The 21,254-nt window shown below is 42.0% G+C and overlaps 1 protein-coding gene and 1 long non-coding RNA gene across 2 annotated transcripts in view; one reads left to right on the top strand and one right to left on the bottom strand.

Moving 5' to 3' along the window:
- Nucleotides 1-1,364: 1,364 nt before the first annotated feature.
- LOC144525775 (uncharacterized) lies at nt 1,365-1,946 on the top strand. Its single transcript, XR_013502708.1, has 2 exons — nt 1,365-1,577; nt 1,763-1,946. It is a non-coding gene; the product is annotated as an uncharacterized LOC144525775 (long non-coding RNA).
- Nucleotides 1,947-4,481: 2,535 nt separating this feature from the next.
- The window catches only part of clybl (citrate lyase beta like), a 57,439-nt gene continuing 40,666 nt past the window's right edge, over nt 4,482-21,254 (bottom strand). Inside the window, exons 3-8 of the mRNA XM_078262336.1 lie at nt 18,289-18,477; nt 12,818-12,919; nt 11,827-11,920; nt 11,461-11,628; nt 7,561-7,685; nt 4,482-6,251 (exon numbers count right to left, since the gene is read on the bottom strand). Of these exons, the coding sequence (XP_078118462.1) occupies nt 6,156-6,251; nt 7,561-7,685; nt 11,461-11,628; nt 11,827-11,920; nt 12,818-12,919; nt 18,289-18,477 (774 nt within the window). The 3' untranslated portion in view covers nt 4,482-6,155. The remainder of the gene's footprint in view (nt 6,252-7,560; nt 7,686-11,460; nt 11,629-11,826; nt 11,921-12,817; nt 12,920-18,288; nt 18,478-21,254) is intronic.

The following is a 21,254-nucleotide window of genomic DNA, read 5'->3' as shown; positions in this document are numbered from 1 at the left end:
GGTGGAACACGCTGAGGCTGAGCGCTGTGGCACTGGAGAGGTTTGTATTGTCGGGATTGTGTTGTTGGCTGTGTGCTGCGCTCATCTGTGCGTCAAGCAGCGGCAGCAATAACAAGGTGCGCGCAGCTGTGTGTGCAGGTGCGCGGCCTCCACCTGCTCAACTGCACACACACAGAGAGAGAGAGAGAGAGAGAGAGAGAGAGATGGAGAGATGGAGAGGGGGACGGTGCAGATCAAAAGCTTGGTTTTCGATTTAGCTTGGTTTTCGATTGTGCAGAGAAATAGGAAATCATCTTCTATTTAATCTCCTTTTAAATTCGCAAAAGACAGTTGACAATACTTCCAACGAGACAAATACTTTGAGGAGGAACCGCATACATTTCATATTTTGGTTATAAACTTTAAACTGTAAAGCCTGAAGTTGACACACCCGGTTATTAACCAGTAAGCCCTGCATCAAAGGTTCTGAATGCCCCAACAAAGTAATGTTGTTTCGCATCATTTTGTCCACAAATATGAATCGACAAAAAAAAAAATGGGATGTTCGATACAGCCAAAGTGAAACGCTTATGGAAGATGCTCAGATATCGATACCGTCCAGGTAAACACGGCAGAACAAAGAGAGCAGAGCTGGATCAGACGTGCATCAGTGCGCACTCGTGTACTATATATTTGCCTGAAAAGTTACAATGTTTCCCAGTCGAATATGTCTGCCGATATGAGAATTTGTATCCAAGAATGTTTCATCACATTTCAATAGGAGAAAAATATGGAACCCATCACTCCTTTGGCACTGGCTTAACGTTGTACTGCCTAATTAGGTGCTCGAGGCAGGTGTGAGATCTGATCTCCGTTCATGTCTGTGTGGCCACAGACCTCCGCAGACATGTTCATTTTATGAGGTGCTGTTACTTTGTTTTCTCCCTTAATTAAACTGTCTGTGTCGGTCGCGTAAACTTTCTGTTGGTCTGTCTTGTCTGGTGCGTTCCAGGCCAACAAAGAACAACAAAAACAAACAAACACGACTCAAGTGTAGGTAGGTGTATAATAATTTAATGATTGTATTTTAAATTGAAGTACGTTAATTGTGACATAAATGCGAGTGTTTAACGCCAAAATCGCCTTTAGACATCCATCCGTCCCCTTTTTAATTTAAGGTGTGAATCAGAAATAAGTACATTCTGACATACATGACAGGTTTTTGTTTGTACTCTAACATTAATATGCAGATATGCTGCTGTCACCCACGTGATATAAAGTGGGAAATAACAAACTTGTTTTGCAGTGAAGTTTAAGTCACACATTTAAGGGAACTTGAGAGAGTTGAGATATGACGACAGATGGACTTTTGCGGTACAAAACGAAAAAGTTGCAGGGACTTTTTGTCGCTCTGTAACGAGTCTCATTTCCATGCCAGCCTCTACCCCCCCCCGACACCCTTCCTCACTCCTGGCAACAGCAGACAAAGCGGGCGGGTTTTAGTGGTCTCCGCCGGGGCCGCGCAGCCTTTGATCCGAGCCCGTTAAGGAGAAGGGAGTCTGGGGGGAGTCAGGCCAGGAGGAGGGCTGAGGAAGAAGGTAAAGTCACCTAACAATTTTTTTTTTAACCTACATTTTAAAAAGTAAATCAGACTAGAATTGAACTACTTTTTTGTGGGACAACACCTAATGTGCATACAGGAGACATCACCTCTGAGGGTAAGATGTTGCCAGCCTGAAGTCGGTTTCATTTCTGTTACATTACTTTTCTTTACCAACTGCAGATGATATTAACCCGCCAGGTAAACACTCCCCGGGCAGCCTGGACTTTAACACGGACCTCTAAGAACTAAACTCCGCAAGAAGCATGGAGAAGCCTTGAAACATATTGAGGCCTGCGTGGTGGCTTAAATTACAGAACCAGACGCCTCCCCGCCCATCACCTTTATGATAGACCTATTGCAGGTGGGCTGCAGCTACAGCACTATGATATTTATACCTGTCTGGTGTGTTAATTATTGACTAAGGGCAAATAAAGTCCCACCTATAGCCTGAAATCAACTGTAGTGAAAATGTATGTTGTTTAGAAAATTAATATTTATCTTTACATGAGACCTATTGGGGGTGTTTTTGTAGTAGGCTACTGCATAAAAAAAATGTATGTCACAATATCAAGGTGAAAAAAAAAAATTGGGATTCTGCATCTGTGGTCCCATCCCGATTCCTGCCAGCCGCCCCGTCCCATCGGACTGCCTTGCTGACGGGGACACTCTGACAAAAGGTCTGCTCAAATGAAGTTAGTAATGGTCCACATGTGCCAGATCACTCAGGCAGCACTGTGAATTTCATATCATGCAAACGCACTGGGAAGGGGGGAAAAAGGAGGCTGGACAAGCGCCTGTCATCAGTGGTTAAATAAAAGCCTCTGCGTTTTAAAAGAGAGGGAATGCTTTTTGTGCTGCTTTTGAGAAAAATATCGAACAAATATTCTTCGATTATGCGTTTGCATTCAGAATAAAGTTGCAGATAATACTGAATGAAAACCCTGAAAGCCTTGCATTATGTCACTGAAAATGACCAAAACAAGAGAAATATAAGTAAAGGTTGTACGATTTTATTACCAGATTATGCTTTTCAATTAATCCGCCTTTTATTTTTACTTTTGATTAGTTGTCTTAAATTGCAAAGGTGCAATCAGTTTTATGCAGCTGCATTATTTTACATTCTACAAACCCAGAATGCTTCTCTCAAAAGAAAGTAAACGAACTCATTTCTTTTCGAATTTAAATCCGTTTTCTTCTTATTTTTGAAAGCAATAATTGATTATTAAAAACATTTTGTCGTCTGCCTCAGGGCTGGGATATCCTGAAAATTATGAAGTGACTGTTAATAGTTCTGTCACAATTTAATTTAAATATTGAAACAGAGTTAATTAGCTTACACTAAATGCTTTATGTTGATCAGCTCTGCACTCGTTACATTTCAAGACATCTTCACTTCTGAAACTGTGCTGCAGCTACAATAACGAGGTATTTTATTGCTTGGGAATAATCTTTTACTGCAATTACTTTGTCATATATTGTCATTAGAAGTCTATTAAAACATCAAGTCATTATTTGAGCATCCCCGGGCGGGGAATTAGAATAAAACCATCTTTGCCACACGGGTCCCATTTAGATTAATGGAAAAATATGTAAAACATTTCGTTTTAATTTTCCTCTGACAGTGTTTTGCATACATGCATTTTCTCCGCCTGCGCTGTCCCTCATAATTTATGAAAGCAATCTCGACCAACACATTACCGGGCTATGAAATACTGCTCGCAGCCTAATTGATTCCCGTCACCATTTTGTGAGGTTATAATCGTGTTAATTGTAATTTACTCTCTCAGGGAATACCAGAGAGATGTATTTAAATAAAACTGCCGAGAGGACTGGGAAGATTATATCAGTTCCACACATAATAGAAATGTCATGTAGCATTACACAGCGGACGCAGACAGGGATGCATCTACAGAGATGTCACTGGAATCTTTTTGCTTTTTCATTCCAAAATGTTATTGAACTCCAAAGTGGTCAAAGAGCAATGAAAGCTGAGCAAAACGAGCTCCATAAAGACCAAAAGGACATCGTTGGTTTTGCCTTCAATCAGAAAGGGGGAGGGCTGATAAAGTGTGAGTGTTAGTGGGAATATCACATAAGAGCATGATTTTGTGGCAACCAAACAACAAACACTTAAGGGATGTTGCGTTTTGTTAGAATATATGTAAACTGGCCAAATTGTTTCCTGATCATCCAAAGAAGAGTTGCCCTTTTTGCCCGTCTCTGCATGATGCCCTGCGCTGCTTCCTCTGCTTAGAGATCCTCCTTCCTGTCTGTGGGGACACCTGTTGGTGCAGAGCAGCTCGGAAAAGCCAAGTTGTCCCATCAGAGTGGCCTCCTTCGCCACTAAAGTCACATGGTGTGTCTAATGACTTTCTGCAGCATATTATGCTGCATGTTCTACTGGCTCAATAGGGACAGTCAAAGCTGTTTTATTCAACATTTGAGAGGACAAAACGTTCAAAATTTAAATTTCATCTTAAAGCCGTAAATGTTCCAATTAATGTGAAGAAAACACCCGATCGTACACTGATAACCTTCTTTAATTTTAACATGTATTGATGGAGACAATAATTAGCATCACACTTTAAATGAAGCTGTCAAACAGCTCTTTATTTGAAAATTTGTTTCAAGAAAACATTCTGCAACTTTTTCTGCATTCATTTCTGATGGGATTAGGACACAATTTAGCTACAACAAATGACAAATGAATACATCTTTAAAATAATCAATGTTAAAGTGTTTCAAAGTTTGATCAAAATCATCTGCATAACCCATGTTAATGACATAACCCCAAAATAAGATACAATATGATTGAAGCAATCAGTACAGGCTACTCACAGTCTACAAATTCTGTAACTGACAAGTCGAAGAAACACCTCTTTTTTTTATATTATACCAAGTATCAAGATGAAGATGCGGCTGGTCCGACATCTATTTTTAAAGATCTGCAGGGCCTCACAAAATGGCTCTATAATGTTCCTCTATTTGTTTAAAGGAAGTCATACATAATATTGGTTTTGTCCACCAACCTCAGGGTATAATGGTAGATTGGGTGAAAACAAACAAACAAGCTGAATGTGAATTCCCGTCAGAAAAAGTGAGCCAGGGGTGAGGGAAATATGTGGCCAAATGCCAAAGAGACAGCTTACTGTTCGGGTCTTTGGCTGGGCGCAGGAGTGGTTTCGATCTTTTTGTCTGGCCTGGCCTGGCAAAGACCACAGACCTGCCCTAGACACAATAGATCATACAGTACTAGAGAGACAGAGAGAGAGACAGACAGAGAGAGAGACAGAGAGAGAGAGACAGAGAGAGAGAGACAGAGAGAGAGAGAGAGAGAGAGAGAGAGAGAGAGAGATGAGTGGATGAGGTGGGGTAGGGGAGGTATGGTGCCTTTCATTACCATGGTCACCAATGGCACTATTAACCATTCAACACCCCCGCAATTATCCTCCCATCCACAGTCAGAGAGACAAAGCCTCGGTCCTGGTCTGCTGGAACAACATGGCCACTAATCTGTTTCACTCGAAGATCACACCCACTTCACCGTCTCTGGAAGTCAGACGTTCACAAGCGCTCCACAAAGCCCCATTGTACTTTTATTTCTGACAGCACGACAAACGACTTTACTGAACTTGTTTAGGAGTTCATTTTTATCAAAGTCAGGAAATTCATTTTTTTTTTTTTTTTTTAAGATGCCGATTTAAAAAAAAAAAAAAAAAAACGGTGAATTTAATCTGGAAACAATATAGCTGAACATCCAAATTTAACTCTTAGTGTTAAATGAGAGATCAGGTAAAGAATACTGCCGCAGCATGTGCATGTATGCAGTGTTTATTTTTTGTACAGGTCATGGTGTGTCTGACGCCACACGCCTTCTCCATCAAGACCACAGGATCCATGTCTTTACTAAGGAGACCGACACAAAAAAGGCTAAATCGCGAGTTTACGCACTTCCATCTGTGTTTTTTTAAGTGAGAAAGACTTTGATGTTTGTGAGTCAGGCCCTGGGCAGGGGGCTGAGGCCTGACTGGAAGACTGGGGCCTAATGAATAGATCCACAACAGTGGCTTGTTGTGTTTGTTTACCCTTTCGCCCAGCTGCCTGGACCGTGGAGATGGGAGAGCATTCATCATGACCTAGGAGAGATGGGAGGCATGGGCACACACACTGGAGAATGACATGATGGCGCACACACTGCAGAGTGTGCCAAGAAAGTGGCCACACAGGGCAGTAGTCGTCAACACTCGTTGAGAGGCAGATATTTGCTGCTGCTACTTGCAATGTGCAGATTTCATATATTGTCAAAATCATCCTCAACAAAACTGGACCACCGCAGCAAAAGTAAATCTTCTCTGCAACTGCTACCACAAACAAAGTAATTTAATCAAAAACTTTCAACAATTATTAAAAACTTAAATTAAAAATACAATTTCCACCATCCACTTACGTCAGGCAACATAGTTCATAAGGTTTTGAAGTGCTATTTTTGTCATGAAACCTGCAACAGTTCCAGTTTCCTTCTCTTGTCAGGGTTTAGTTCAGCGGTTCCTCCCGTTTCTTCCCACCGGTTGTTTTATTTCTCTGGCACCTCGATGGAGAGCGTTATGATGTTCTGTGCCTGCTTCACCGAGGGCATGTCAATCATGCTGCCGCGGTAGGTGAACGCTCCCTGAACAGGTTTACAATAAGAGGCAGAAAGAGAAACATTAGACCAGACGTATGCAGTGAAATGCACTCTCTCAGATGGATGGTGTTTACAGATGCAGGAATGTACATTACTGTACAAAAAAACATAACATGTCACTTTATGAGCCATTACAATACATATTTTGTGTGTATGGGGATACAGCATAAAGTGTTTTTCAACCTTTTTATGCCGTTTTTAATCTGTAATAATTAATACTAAACAAAGTCATCAATTACAGCAAACAGAAGAAAATGTAGCAAGCAGCTTAAGTAGACATACACAGGCAAGTGAAACATTAAAAAGAGTCTTTTGGTATAAAATACTACTTTCAAAAAACAACAACCTCAAGTCAGAAAAAAATGCAGTCAATAGCTGGAGGTGAGAATTATGAAGAACAAGCACCTGTCGTGTTGGGATACAAAGGGACTGACCCTGCTCGCCACGCACACACACACACACACAGAGGGATGGGTAGGATATGAATCCCTCGGGCGATGCTTAGTAGGAGCAGCCCTGGCAGGGAGAGAGGTGTGGGCAGATTGTGTATTACCTCAGCAGATAGCCCACAGAGCTCAACACACAGGATCCAACCATGCACTAAATTAGGAACAATAATATTGTACACTTAATTGGCCCCAACCCCCCCACACCCCATCTCCTAGTCTCTGAGAGTCACCCAGGGGTGTACAGTATTCTCTGGAACTACAGAGGTGTGTGAGAGGGTACACAAAAGGATCAGTCAGAGTCTCAGAGCAGAGAAAGACTCCTGTCATTTCAACACAGTCACAGATATTGTGACATGTTGGAGACATACATTTCAGAAAGTTTTGTATAAAAGTATTCCCCTGGTTTATCCCCTCTTCTTAATTTTGTAAAGGATTTTTAAAAGTGTTTTGTGAAGTTAGAGTATCTTTTAACTGATTTTGGAAAAATGCATTTGTCTGTTTAAGAACAAAAAGTGACATTTAAATGAGATTGAAGCCTGAAGCAAATTACTGGAATATTAGGAATACAACCAGAACAAATGCTAACAAACTAGAGAAACTTTAAGAGAGTGCAGTGTGCCTTTTGAATTATTTGTTAATTTTGCACTTGCATACAACCATCTGTCAAGTCATACTTTACCATTGATTTATAACTCCTTTTAAGTACACACTTTCAGGCTACATTCCTGAATTGTCTCAGCAATGAGCCATGGTTACCATATTTAGACCAAACCCCTTTAACATGAAAGAGGATTTTTACTGTAAAAACATGTGATTTTACTTTTGGCAGAGGATGTTAACGTTACCTTTCCCTCCTTTTGGTGTTGGTCAAAAGCAGCAATGAGCTCTTTGGCCCACTGGACCCTCTCTTGACTGGGGGAGAACTCTTCCTGCACAGCCTGGACCTGCCCTGGGTGGATAACCTGCTTACCTGCGCACACAAAAACAAACACAGAAAGAAAGTGAAATATTCTAATGATAACAGCGGGCTTGCTGTGGATTCAAATTAAATTAAATACAATAGCCATTTGTGCTAAAAAACAATGTTTTTACTGCACAGAGCTGTCAATAACACAGTTTGTGCCAATTATCCTCCCTGATTATAACAGAAAATATATATTTTTTAATGGAAACTGTTAAGCAAACAGCGGCATGGATGGAAACATAAGAAGTCTGACTATTGATACAACACAGAGAGGCAATGAGACAGGAGAAACATGAAATGCAGAAGACTAAATGTGTTTATGGGTCAGTATGGCAATTAGGTGAGTCAGAGGGCCAGCACAGGACCAGAAGACGCTGTGCACCATGAAGGACATCAAGTGTCTACCTTCTGCTTGCAGCCCTGCTGTCAAACAGAAACTTCACCGAACACTTAATTAGACTTTATGTGACGTCAAGAAGTCGTCATGAACAGAATACTGACGACGATAGAACAACCTGACAGAGTCTAAGCAGACATACAGTCAAGTGAATCATTACAAATTGCCAAGAAAATCATATAAAATAAGACAATACATGTAGACCAAGTATTATAATTTATAACCATGTTACTAAACTTACTTTAACCATCCTTACGAAAAATATTCTGTAAGTAAATCTGAAGAAGACATTTTATATTGCTTCTGTGCAATTTCTATAAATGTTCATCGTCAGTGGTTGCATACCTTTCAGAAATGACATCTTATATCCAACTGAAACACAAGCCTAACATGGAGTTAAGGCTCTGTCTGACAGAATCCCCCACCCTCCTGCTCCCACTCCTTCTCAGTTAAATGTGGGCTAACGCCACAGACATAATCCTGTGTACATTTGCAGATCAAACTTGTAGTGATAAGTTAAGGTTATGAAACGTCTGGTGAGAACGACAGCTCAGCGGCAGCCAGCAGGAACTGGACACTTTAGGGCTTAGCTCTGTCGCTGACAACAAATCCTTCAAGGTGGCCGAGCGGGCGGGCTGCACGAGCGAAACATTTTGCCCACAAGAGAGGAAGAGAGACGAGAAGGGGAGAGGAGGAGAGGACAGGAGAGGAAAGGGGAGGAGAGAACCCACTCCCTTCATCCAGTTTCACTCACCCCAGTTAATCTCAGAAAAACACACACAGCACTTACACAATCAACACACTGTAGTTAAAGGCTTGAACAATTACTACTGACAAGATAATTCATTGACTTGCAACTTCTGATTAATAGACACATTTGAGGTATATGTGCATACTACAAAAAATGATTTGGCACTTGTTAGTGTGTCCACTGCGAATTCATGAATGTGTGTTTGTGTGAAGCAGAGAGACTATAACTGCACATTTTCTGTTGGACTCTCTGGACCAACAGCCTGAGGACTCCCCAGGGCCACGCTGGAGATGTGTACAAGTGTGTAAGTGTGTGTAATAATAATAATAATAATAATAATAATAATGTGAATCTCTTTTGATGCAACCACCTCTCTCTGTGTGTGTGTGTGTGTGTGTGTGTGTGTGTGTTTCATTCTATGCCGATTAAGGCAAGACTAGTCTGTACACCCTCCTCTGCCACCTGTTTTACTTCTGGGCTAAAGACAGGAGCATGTTTCCACACTGAAATTGGCATGCTTAAATATACTCAAAGAGGGTGTCTGTGTGTGTGTGTGTGTGTGTGTGTGTGTGTGTGTGTGTGTGTGTGTGTGTGTGTGTGTGTGTGTGTGTGTGTACGACAACAGGAAAATGACGGAGCGAAGAAACAGACAGGGTGACTCAGGTGCCCTCAGTTACAACCCATTGGTTCTCCTAAATGCATCATTCGTGCCCTCCAGCCAATCCAAGCCTGCCATGTGGTGCTGGCATCTCATTGGAGGATTGCTATTTAGCAAAGTGCTCTCAGGTGAATGATGGGCAGGGTCCCGCAGATGGAAGTGAAATGCAGTCCCTGAAAGCAGAGTATTTTGTGGAACCCTTTTCTATTTCTGGGAGGCAAACACTTTTTGAAGGACCATTGAGCAACACAAAATTTTCTGCACATAAAACAAGGTGCTTATAAAGAAAAGATGCCACACAATTGAATCCCCAAAATGAATGACTTTCTTTCCCAACAGATTTGATACTCGTCAAGGTTTTGCAGAATTTTGCCTTGCCTGTCCTGTGTACCAGCACCGGGCGTTTGTGTTTCACCAGTATGTTCTGTGCTCAGTGCTAATGGGTGCTATATGCGGCTTAGGTACTGCCAAGGTCAATTACAGCACAGGTAGAGGCTCTTGGCTGCACCGTATTATTGCTTAAGCACACTCGGGCCAGTAATAGCTACTAACTAAGATTATACAGAGTGCCCATGGCTTGTAAGCCACTAATCCAGTTAGAAGATAAGTCATTCTTATTCAAACAAATACAAACAGATTATATGGTTGTAATATATGCATACATTTGTGGAACCCTAAAACAAAAAAAATATAAATGTTAAATTGTTCAGTGAAACAGTATAAATCAGGAAGAAATCTGCACGGCCATAGCCCCACACACACACACACACACACGAGAATAGAGGTGGCAAATGAGGTCATCTGGAAAATAAGTCACCGTATAAGACAGCAAGAAGCTCGCCTACAAGATGATTTGATGATGTGAAGTGCAGGTAACGTGCCTCTAGGCCAGTGCAACATGGAGAGTGTGCTCTGGGATTTATACAGAGCCAAAAAAGTGTCAAGTCCTATATTCATCCATTTCTTTCCAGTGTGAAAGCTGGCTTATTGCTGACATTGTTCTGTTTCACTGATCTTGCATTCGATGAAAAACAATCCAGACATTACGTTACATTATAACGTAATAAATTAAACATTCTATTGTTACTATTTACATTACTATTACTTTTTTCCCTTTATGTTGACCCAGACCACAGTGGGAAATGCATCAGATTTTAAAATGAGCAGTCTTCAAGGGATGAAAATACCAGAATAAATATGTTTGCTGCAGCAAAGGAAGAATGACTGGAATATCCACGTTGGAACAGACTGTCCTGCCTTCTGTGGTCTCTTACATGCACTCTGCGGGACACACACACACACACACGTTGCCTGGCTACAGACACACACAGAGCGCTGTTAAAATAGATGCTACCGCTACTTTTAATCATACTTGCACACACACGCACATTTGCACAGGAGAAGGTACGTACCGAAGTGCACAGAGACAAAACAATTCATGGTGGGCATAACAGAAATGTCAGAAAAGCATTTAAGGATGGCAGTGTTGTTCACTATTCACTTCAGCAGCACCTGAAGTGCTAAAAAAAAAGAAGCAGCCAGTTTAGACACTTTTGAGGGATACCTTCATTACAATGAACAATAAAAGTATGTCGATGTCAAATGAAAAGCCAGATGTCTGCATCCTCACACTTTTAAACCACATTTTATAACAATTATCAACCAACTCATGAATCCTATTTTCACTTGGACTGTAGGAAGAGCAAGACTGAGTAACAGAAGAATAGAAGGAGAGAAAATGAAATGTTGAATTGCCTGAATGCAGCTTGCAACAGGAAGTTGAGGGAAGACCGTTATTGTGCCATATGGAAGAGGGAAGAATGTATGGGAAACACATAAAGCATAAAGTCAAAATGATGTGATGCAACTGCAGAAATCAGAGGTATTGGGGGTGGACAGACATGTTGAGCTTTAAGTGACCTTAGTTAAATGGGACAGGGGCAGATTTGAGACCCAGATAGGTCAGGATCTTTACCTGTAAAGCCCATGAGAGCTCCCTCTCTGGCCTGTCGCCTCAGCCCCTCCACATCTTTGTAGTCAATGTAGACCAGGTCGATAGCCTGCAGACCAAACGCTTTGGTGGTCACAACCACCTTCTGCCTTGCATAAAGGAGCTCCCTGGCATCTTTAGTCCGTGTGGCACCTTGAGAACAAAATATAGGTGTACATTCACATCATGTAGGTCAAAAAAGGGGGATTGACCTCTGAGAAAAGCTTTTACAGACAGGCATATTTTACAATACAATGTTCTCTGCCACAAATCCAGAAAGAAAGAATGAGATAATAGCACATTTGTGGACAAGAAATTGTGAGACGGTTAAGCAGAAGGTGTAATAGCTACCTATGCTGGCACAGAAGTCATCAGAGCCAAACACTACGCCGTCATGGTGTAGACCGGCGCTGGGAGCAAGTCGACGGATTTCCTCACAAACCACCTGGAGAAAATATATATTAGTATAATACAGGCTGACTAAAGTGACACAGGTGTAAAAAGGGTGAGAAATGTTTGACATGTTGGCACAAATGCTGCTGTGTAAATCTAATTATAGTCCAATATTCCAACAGTAGTAATACAGTAAATTAGTTTTCTTTTTTAAATGGCAGTGAAATACAAGTACCTGTACTGAAAAATGTCAAACAATAACAAGTCCAATTGCTAAGACAAGACTACTGGCCACAATTATTATTGAATGAAGAGGAAAAAAATCTGGAATGTGATTGTCTGTGGTGAAACAATAAGAATGTGTCTCTTGGCTTTTGTTGGCCTCCAAATTAATTCCACCACTAGCTGTGCCACAGCAATCTTTTTTTTCCGTGCTTGTAACCTGGGGTTCAGTCTGGGCAAAGATACAGGGTGTTCTCAAGAAAGCACACAGAGGCACCCCCTGCCATCAAAACACACACGTACACACTGACAACCACAGTCACAGAATAAGGATGGGAAACTGAAAGACAAATCAAAAGGAGGAAGGACAGCTTGTTTCTCCCCAAATGCCCAAAACCTTGCCCTTTTCCCCATGTAGCTGAAGGTCGTGCTGTACTATAACAGGAACTGCTTTGATGCTTGCCAAAATATCATTAAGAACTTTTTTTCAATATCATATTAAAACAGTTCCAATTAAAAAATATCAGCGTGTCTGGAGAGGGATAGAGAGACACACACGCAGACAGACACACAAAAAAGGCTCATTTTGAGAGACTGTCCAAAAGCTTTGAAACCCTTTCATTTTGGACACGTGGAGTGCTCCGCTCGCTGATGCAGTCTTTAATCAAAAGTGAACAATGGACAAACCGCAAAATGTCTTACGCAGGCAGTTTTGTTTGTAATTTACCTTAAAATTAAGCAGGCCCACAGCGGTTTCCACAAAGGTGACCAGACGAATGGGTTCTGTCAGTGCCCGTCCTTTCAAGTTGTGCTGAAACCTGTCAACAAACTAAGCACACAGGGACAATCTTATGCACAACTCATTAACACCCATAGTATCTGTAAATAGAAAACAATGAAGCTCCAAACAATCACAATGAATTAATTTGTTCTCGCTACTTTGTAAAGTCATTATCGTCCCATTCATAACATGTCTGTGCTTTGGTGGTGCAGCTGCTGTTCTCTACAGCATTTGCTGTTTTGAAAATACATTTCAGACTTATGATCAGGATTGAATCCATTTGTTATATTCTGTATAATATGCACAGATCTTTAAATGAAAATTCTGTTACTGTATTTTTGTTCAAGTCAAGTGTGCTCCTCTGTAGAAATTGTGGTAAAATGCAGCTGCCACCCTCAGTGGACTTATCAATGCATTATTAGTTATATGAATGAGAAAAACAGAAAACTCACACTGAGATACTGAGCTATTGAGTCAAAAATTGGGAGAAGAAAATGTTAAGCAGTAAAAATACGTAAATGATATGACATCTTTCAAAATCCACTGTGGGGTAAGAGACAGAGGAGAGAAAATAAATCTTAAGGTGCAAAAACTCACTTTTAGTATGAATCTTGACACCTTTATTACCTGCACTGTAGCCGTTTCAGTCCTTACTCAAAAACACATCTATGTGGGTTCAAATAGCGGAGAGAGCGAGCACAGGAGAGCAGCAACAAAAGCGGGTGAAATGAAATATTTTACAATATCACCAGGGTTCCCCCTTCGTCTGAAGTCTTCTGCTCTACCTTCTTTCACAGGATCCGCACAACTACAGCATGTGCTCCCCTGAGAGAGTATGCACATGTAAATGCACACATGCACGCACGAGCACGTGCATACACAGGGCAAACCAAAGAAGAAACAAAATACAGAAAAGGAGAGAAGAAACAAGATTTGGGATGTCTTTGAGTGCGTTTTACTCCTACATTATTCTGTTTTGTGTCCCCCCCCCTCCATGGCAGGGAACAGGGAGACTTGAGCAACAATCAGACTGTGATGTGACACTTTGCTGAGGCCTTTATTCTGCACGACTCCTGCTAATATGCAAGCTCACCTAAGTAAGGCTTTAAAACCAAGTTTAATTCTTTGAAGACCAAAGCATTTACATTTTTTCCAACAGACCAGTTCACAGCTAGCCCTGGACTGCCAGTGGGGTAGCCCAAATTCCAAAATCTATCATCTGGAAACACACAAAAGCCCCCTCCGTCAGATATTTCCTTTCAAAGCCAGTCAAAAAAAAAAAAGGGGGGAAAAAAGAAAAGAAGAGGGCGCAAAAACTCAGAGCAGAAATGTCTAACTCCATGTCCCCCCTTCCTCTCCTTTTTCTCGCTCCCTCTTTGACACACCAGGAGAAAGACAGATATAAATAACCTCAGGTATAGCACTGCTATTTTTCTAAATGAAGAGCAAAACAACCCATGTGCTTGCACTCTTGTTCTCAAAACTGAAAGAGTGGGCCTCCATTGAAGGATTTCATAAAAAATAGGGGCAATTTTAATCATCTCGCCATTCAATCTCAGTTGGATAAATCATATCTGAGAGATTTGCATAAATACAAACCATCAAAGACTTTTCATCTTCAAAGAGGTTTTCAAGACCCAATAGGCTTTGTACTGTAATCATCTGAGGTCACAACCCTGTGGGAGCAGGGCTGCTATGGCAACATAAAAACTAACGCTGGGGGCTTAGCATAATATCCCCCCTCCTTCGAACACAGGAAGGGGTGGGGGGTGGGTGCGGGGGTCCGATCAGGGAGTGTGAAAAGAGGGTGTAGATAAACCTATTTCTGTGACAGAGGAAAGTAGATAGATATGGCCCGTTGTGGGGAAACCTAGCTGATATTACACACAGAGATTACCATCACGACACTGTGCCACGCAAACCCCAACAAGGCCGCGGCGAGCCGAGCAGGCTGTTTGGAATCTGCTGGAGGAAAACAAATGACAGCTCAATGCGACACCGCTGGCTAAAGAGCCTCCTAGCCTCTACGATTACATGTTTCGGTCCTGCTTATTCTCCTCTTCAGCTATTATACACTTTTGAGGGCCTGATTTACACTGCATAAGAGGTACTAGTGCTTGCTGATTGTTCCTGTAGAGCATATAGAGCAACCATTAGCTGCCAATGGCTCTCAAAACTAGGACCCTTTAAGATATTATTCACTACTGAATAAAAAAAAAAAGAAAGAAAAAAGAAGAAATAACACCTCTTCTTGCCATTCAAAGCCACGCTACAAACAAGCCCTCTGACAATTTCACCACCCAATCATGAAAAGAGAAGGAGGGAGGGCTGGAGCTAGAGAAAGGAGGCTATAGTGGGACAAGTTTCAATTAATTTTCTTCAAAAGGGGGCCAGATTAAATGTTTCCGGCCTGCTGAAGTGTTCATTTCACAGAGGGGAAGCGGAGAAAGGGATGAGGGGAGGGGACAGGAGGAGGAGTAGAGGAGGAGGAGCGGGACAGGGTGCGATTCTTTCGGTCCCAGTGCACACCAAATAGTGTGGTGGGCAAAGAATGCACATGGCTCCGAATCTGTGTGAGAATTGTCCTCAGACAAAGGAGGGAGTTCCGCCTGTTATAGCCCAATAAGGCCTGTCAGTCACACAAGGGTTGGGGGAGAGGAGAAAGGCAGAGCTAAAGATTTCCACACAAAGAGAAACAAGCAAGTCCATCTTTTAGCGACAAATCAGTCTGGAGGTTCCTGTGCTAATATCAATAAAAAAAAGGGAGAAAAATAAACAAGTGAGGGATTTACTGCGCTGCCTTACAAGAGTGGAGAGAATCAGACATATGCTTACAACACAGACATATGAATGTGCACACAGAAAAGCATGTGTAAAGAAGACAGAGAAAGTTTGAGGGACAAGATTAGATGAGCATACATGAATGAATTAATGTCCCATCCAGAGCTACAGACTTGACTGTTTCAGGAGCACACAAGCACCTGCTGATGCAGAAACACCCTGACAAACACACTGTAAATCCAATGTGCAAACAGATTTACAGTGCACTCAGTGTTTTTGCAACAAAGCTTTTAGTATGACGGAAAAAAAAAAGAAAAAAAACATAAGCAGGCAATTACTTAATCACTTTATAGCTCTCAACGGACTGACTGGGATTTTCAGCATAATAATAATAATAATAGTGGATGATTTTCAAAAAGAAAAAAAGGAAAATTAATGCAGAATAAAATTGACTTAAATGAGGAAAAGTAGCAAAGGGAGAAACGGCTGAGCTTAGGGAGAGAATTAGTGAACACCTGTCAGCAATTATACTTGGAAGAAAGAAAGGGCAGCAGGAAATAGATGTGTTCTAATTAAAACCACTAGTTAAAAACTTCCTGCTCCTGCCCCAAGACCATGTATGAGTGTATATAGATGTGTGTGTGTGTGCATATGTGTGCGTGTGTGTGAGCGGGCGTAGTAACACTGAGGGAAAAGCCAGACAAGACACCCTCCTTTCAGCCCTCTCTCTTTTCTAAAAGAATCTAAATGTCTCCTCTTGTGTTATCACCAGAACACAGTTCTGAATGTGTGTAGCTTGACACAAATATAAAAGCTTAAACAATGCTCAGGTAAACTGCTTGAGTGTAAAATAAACGTATTTAGCTAAAAGTACTTCAATACAGCACCTTTGAACTGTATTCAGACACAAACAGTGAAAGGGGCAGCCAGTAACCTGGTTTCTCCTGTTAAGTGAACCATATGGAGCTGATCAGAAAGGCTTGCATTAATGATGTCACTGTCTCCTGACCTTTTGGGACCTGACATCCGTACAGCACCCCTTTATAGAAAGCCAGAAGGATGGCCAAGCCCAGACAAACACCTCTTGACTAGAGCACACGCCCAGTTAGTATGGACACTTTGCAATTTATAAAAACAACAATTGGGAACAATATTAGTGGGCAAAGCACTGCAATTGTTTTAACAGTTTGTGTGCAATTATCAATAACCATTGTAAGAATGCAAAAGCTTGTAATATTTTACATCAAATGTGGTCTATCAGGTTGTGATATGAAGACTTTTAGTCAGAGACGTAACAGAAAACCTTTAAGTACCAAGTCTAACCCTGGATTTCCACCAAACGCAGAACGGCAGCGGACCGGCTCCGCTGCGTATTGGCTCTGTGCTCCGCCGTCCGTCAATACCCACCAGGTCCAGATTTGTTGTGGCACAGCTGCGGCCATGACTGACAGCTGAAGTCACGAGGACCCACTAGATCTTGCGAACTCAGGTAGAATAGAACCACAAAACCAACAACAGTTTGTTTCCATCCAGAGGAGTAGAGGGGAAACAACTCTGTGCTGTGTTTTCAAGGTGTAGTGCAGGGAAATATGATCCGTGAGCACGGTGTGTTTTATTTTGAAAATTAACCGGATGTTTTATTTTATTTCTGTGCTCGACTTCCTGTTCCGCACTATCTGCCGTGTGCTGAATTGATGCGGAGCTCTCCGGCGTCCGGCAAAAATAGAAGCTCTGCGTATCTGCTCCGGAGGGCTGCGGACCACCGGAGCTGGGACAGAATCAGAACGCAGCCGTTCCGCAGTCAGTGGAAATACACACATTGACTTTAATGGAAACCTAATGACTCCGCCGCCATTCCGGAGCGGATCCGCAGACATTCCGCAACCGGTGGAAATTGGGGGTAAGTCAACTGGATTTGCATTCTCACTTGCTTTTGAATTTGCAAAACAAACAGATATCTACTTTCAAATATCAGTGTGTGATCTTCCTCATAAACAACTGACAAGATAGCCTTTCGACTTAATATTCAAGAATATTCAAAGGTGTGCATGAATAACGGAATTCATCCACATGCATGTTTGGGGCATATTTTATATATATATTTTTATTCATCATACCTGTGCTTTAAGTTTGATTAAATTAATTCTTAGCCACAATGGACACTGTTAAAGGCAGTTTCCAGTAAGCAGTGGCAAAAGGCACCGTTGTGTTGTTACAGAGAGCTATCGGGCTTCTGAAGCTAATCTGAAGAAATGTCAATGTCATTTCTTGAGCAGCGGCCAAGAAAAACACTCTGTCTGTCCCCGAGTCCTGCCACAGGGATCGATTCCCACTTTTACTGGGAAATGGAAAAGTTTGTTATGATTGCTTTGAAGATTCCCGTGGTTTCCTCTTACTTCATGAGTTTATGCAAGGGCTCCACTGTGTTTTTTAAAAGACAACCAGAGGTGAAAGAGAGAAAAGTCAAGGGTATTTTTTTTACATGTATTTCAACTTTGTGTTTTGTTTCGTTTTTTTTAGGAAGTGGTTACATATCGTTCGGAAAAAAATATTTCTGATTATTCCATTCAGCCTTCTTTGACTTAAAAAAAAAACTACAGGAGCACTTATAAGGTGGGCCAATGTCTTGAACTTACCCACTGTACCTCCTGCATGTCCTCCACTTTGGGCAACATGATGGCAGGAGGGAGAACTTCAGCCTGCAGGATGACCTGCAGGTCAGCCTCAGCTAAGCCACTGGACACCGAGTTCACCCTCACACACTTCTCTGTCCGGCCCAGGTCCAGTTCCGCTAACATCCTGGGAATGGTCTCCCTGGCCTCTGTCTGTAGCACAGGAACATAAACCACATGATTATTTCATGTGATGCGTCTGGTCAGACTGCACTTTTAAATCACTAATAAAGAGTTTTAAGATTCAAAACGATACATTTTAAAAGCTAGTTACTGTGAGAAATGACTACCCAAGAATATATGGGAAGAAAAGCTAAATGGAGCAAAAAATAAAAAGGTTGAGATTTGGTCTAGCTCCATTGAACATTTACAAGAAAAAAATGGATGGATTCAAATCAGTTCCATTCACCGAAATAGTACTGGATAAATTGCAATAAAAGAATGCAATAAAAGTCAAATTTCCTCCCAAAGAAATGTGGCTACATAAATTATATTGACCATTAAGCACGATCATAAAAATAAACAACACATTGCAGACACAAATAATGTGTCATATGTGTGGGCGGTTGACAAAGTCAATCTGGAAAAAAAAATATGAAGATGAAACATTAACATAAAAAAAATAAAATAACACCTGAACTCTCCCCCGACTGCAGTTTATCTATATACAGTATGCCACAAATCCACCCAACATACGCTGCACACTCAACTTTGCTCTCTCAATGCAGGCATTGTATGAGCTGAGCAGGAAGAGAGATGAGGAGGATGTTAAAAAAAAAAAAAAATCAAAGAGAAGCCTACAGTCCTAACTTCTATCAGTAACACAGTAGCACACGCCGCTTTATTCAAACCAGATGCTGGGCTACGGGAACGGAGAGAAAGAGGGATGGAATGGGGAGAGAAGTCCGGCTAGTGAGAAAAGAGAGGCTCTCTGGGAGAAATGTGGTCCGAGTTAAGCAGCATGAGGAAACGGTAGCTTAGGAGTTGTCAGGTCAGATCAGAGGCTGGAGCCTTTGAGTGCTTGCGCGCGCGCGCACACACACACACACACACACACACACACACACACGTGTGTGTGTGTGTGTGTGTGTGTGTGTGTGTGTGTGTGTGTGTGTGTGTGTGTGTGTGTGTGTGTGTGTGTGTGTGTGTGTGTGTGTGTGTGTGTGTGTGTGTGTGTGTGTGTGTGTGTTGTGGAGATGCTCAGATTGGGACCCCCCCCCCCAATTTCCATTTAAACTACTAAAAAATTCTCTCAAATAAAAAATACTCTTAAACTGACACCGAGTGGAATATTTAAACAGGCTGTTCATTAGAAGACCGGTCTCAGAAGAAATGTGGGTGTGTGCATGAAAGAGAAACTGTAGACAGAGATATTACATGGAGAGCCCATACATCACAATCTCTAGTAAAAACTAAAGTGGACTACAGTCAATAGGTTCAGTTGTATGAGAGCCGTCTCTTAAGGGTCACGGGACAGCTTCTGAGACAAAACAGCCCTCGCTCTGATCTCCTGGAATGCAGAACTGTACTTGATATTATGAACACCCCTCCAGTATCAATAAAATATGGTATCAAAGTACATATCAAAGATTTGCTCGGATTTAATAGGGGTCATGAGTGGGCTGGACTGCTGTGTGTCATCTATGTCTGTCTTTCACCTCATTGAATGAGACAAGAGGGATTGTCACACCATATGATGAGGCACTGTGATCTTTGACTAAGTTTTGCTGTAACCTCTCTGTTACTCTGGCTTTCGGTCGCTCTCATAGGCCAAGTTAGACCCGTAACTGTACCGCGGTAACTTAAAACGGATGGAGCGATTTACGCAGACATAATTCACTATTCATAAACCTGCTACTTGGTGGATTAAATTCTGTCTGTCCCTCCCCAGTTCATGGTGACTGGAGAAAATTGATCTGTGTGAACCGCTGGCTGCCTCATAATGCCAGGAGTCACATTGATCCCTGACCAAACTAAATAAATAGCAATTCAGAAATGATCAAAAAGCATGGTTTATAACATTCACAGATCAAATAGACTGGAAAGGGCCGAGTCTCCCGCTCCAACCTCAGCCTGATACTAGCAGCCTACATGTATAAAATCCTTTTAATGTAACCAGAGACCGCTCATCGCAAGGATTGTCTACTGCACTTTTCTCCTTTTGCAACGGTATTTCAGAAACCATGACGCCAGGAACGGCTAAGGAGAAGGCCAGATCACTGTGCACTATCCTTTCTTTTATCTCCTTCTCTCTCTGTAAAGTAAGAGAGAGATATTATTACGCCAGACACCTTGACCCCTATGGGTTCCGTTACTCCGAGCTTGAATAAAGCCCTTTGAAAAGGAGAAATTTTACATTAATGGACAGCCATCCAACAAGTTGCTTCAAAGCTCCCTCCCCAATCACCTGGTGTCCCATGGAGAGCTCGCCCCAATGTTAGCTCCCTTCCTCTTTGATTCCCTCCATCATCTTCATCATTAGAAGCTGACACACAGGCAGGCAGGTGGGCGAGGGGTTGGCCATGCAGGCAGGGCCTTCGAATGCATAGATGCACACGAGAAGCTTTTCAAAAGGCAGAGAGGCTGACCTTCCAAAGAGCGAGGTCAGCTCCTTAACACACAGCCTGAGCCTCGACGCTCAGGATCCTACAGAGTGCTGTGTATACGTGACACAGCATGGCTACTGCCTTGTAGACACCACATCAGACTGTTGCGTCCAAACTGATGTGTGTACAGTCCACAGCGGGACAGCCTTCCTCTCCAGCATCAGATCATGGATGTCCAGCCCTGCCATCATGCAGCTTGAAACAAGCAACGTCAAACATCGCCTCTGGACAGACTCTGGATTTGGACTTGCACGCTCAGTCTCTTTATCCAATTTAAATTAGATCTCAGGATAATGCTCGTTAGTGTATATACTGGACAGAAAG

Source organism: Sander vitreus, chromosome 11 (assembly GCF_031162955.1).
Source record: "Sander vitreus isolate 19-12246 chromosome 11, sanVit1, whole genome shotgun sequence".
NCBI classification, from domain to species: Eukaryota; Metazoa; Chordata; class Actinopteri; order Perciformes; family Percidae; genus Sander; species Sander vitreus.
The sequence above is the reverse complement of the archived record's forward strand: the minus strand, read 5'-3'. Positions and strand labels throughout refer to the sequence as shown.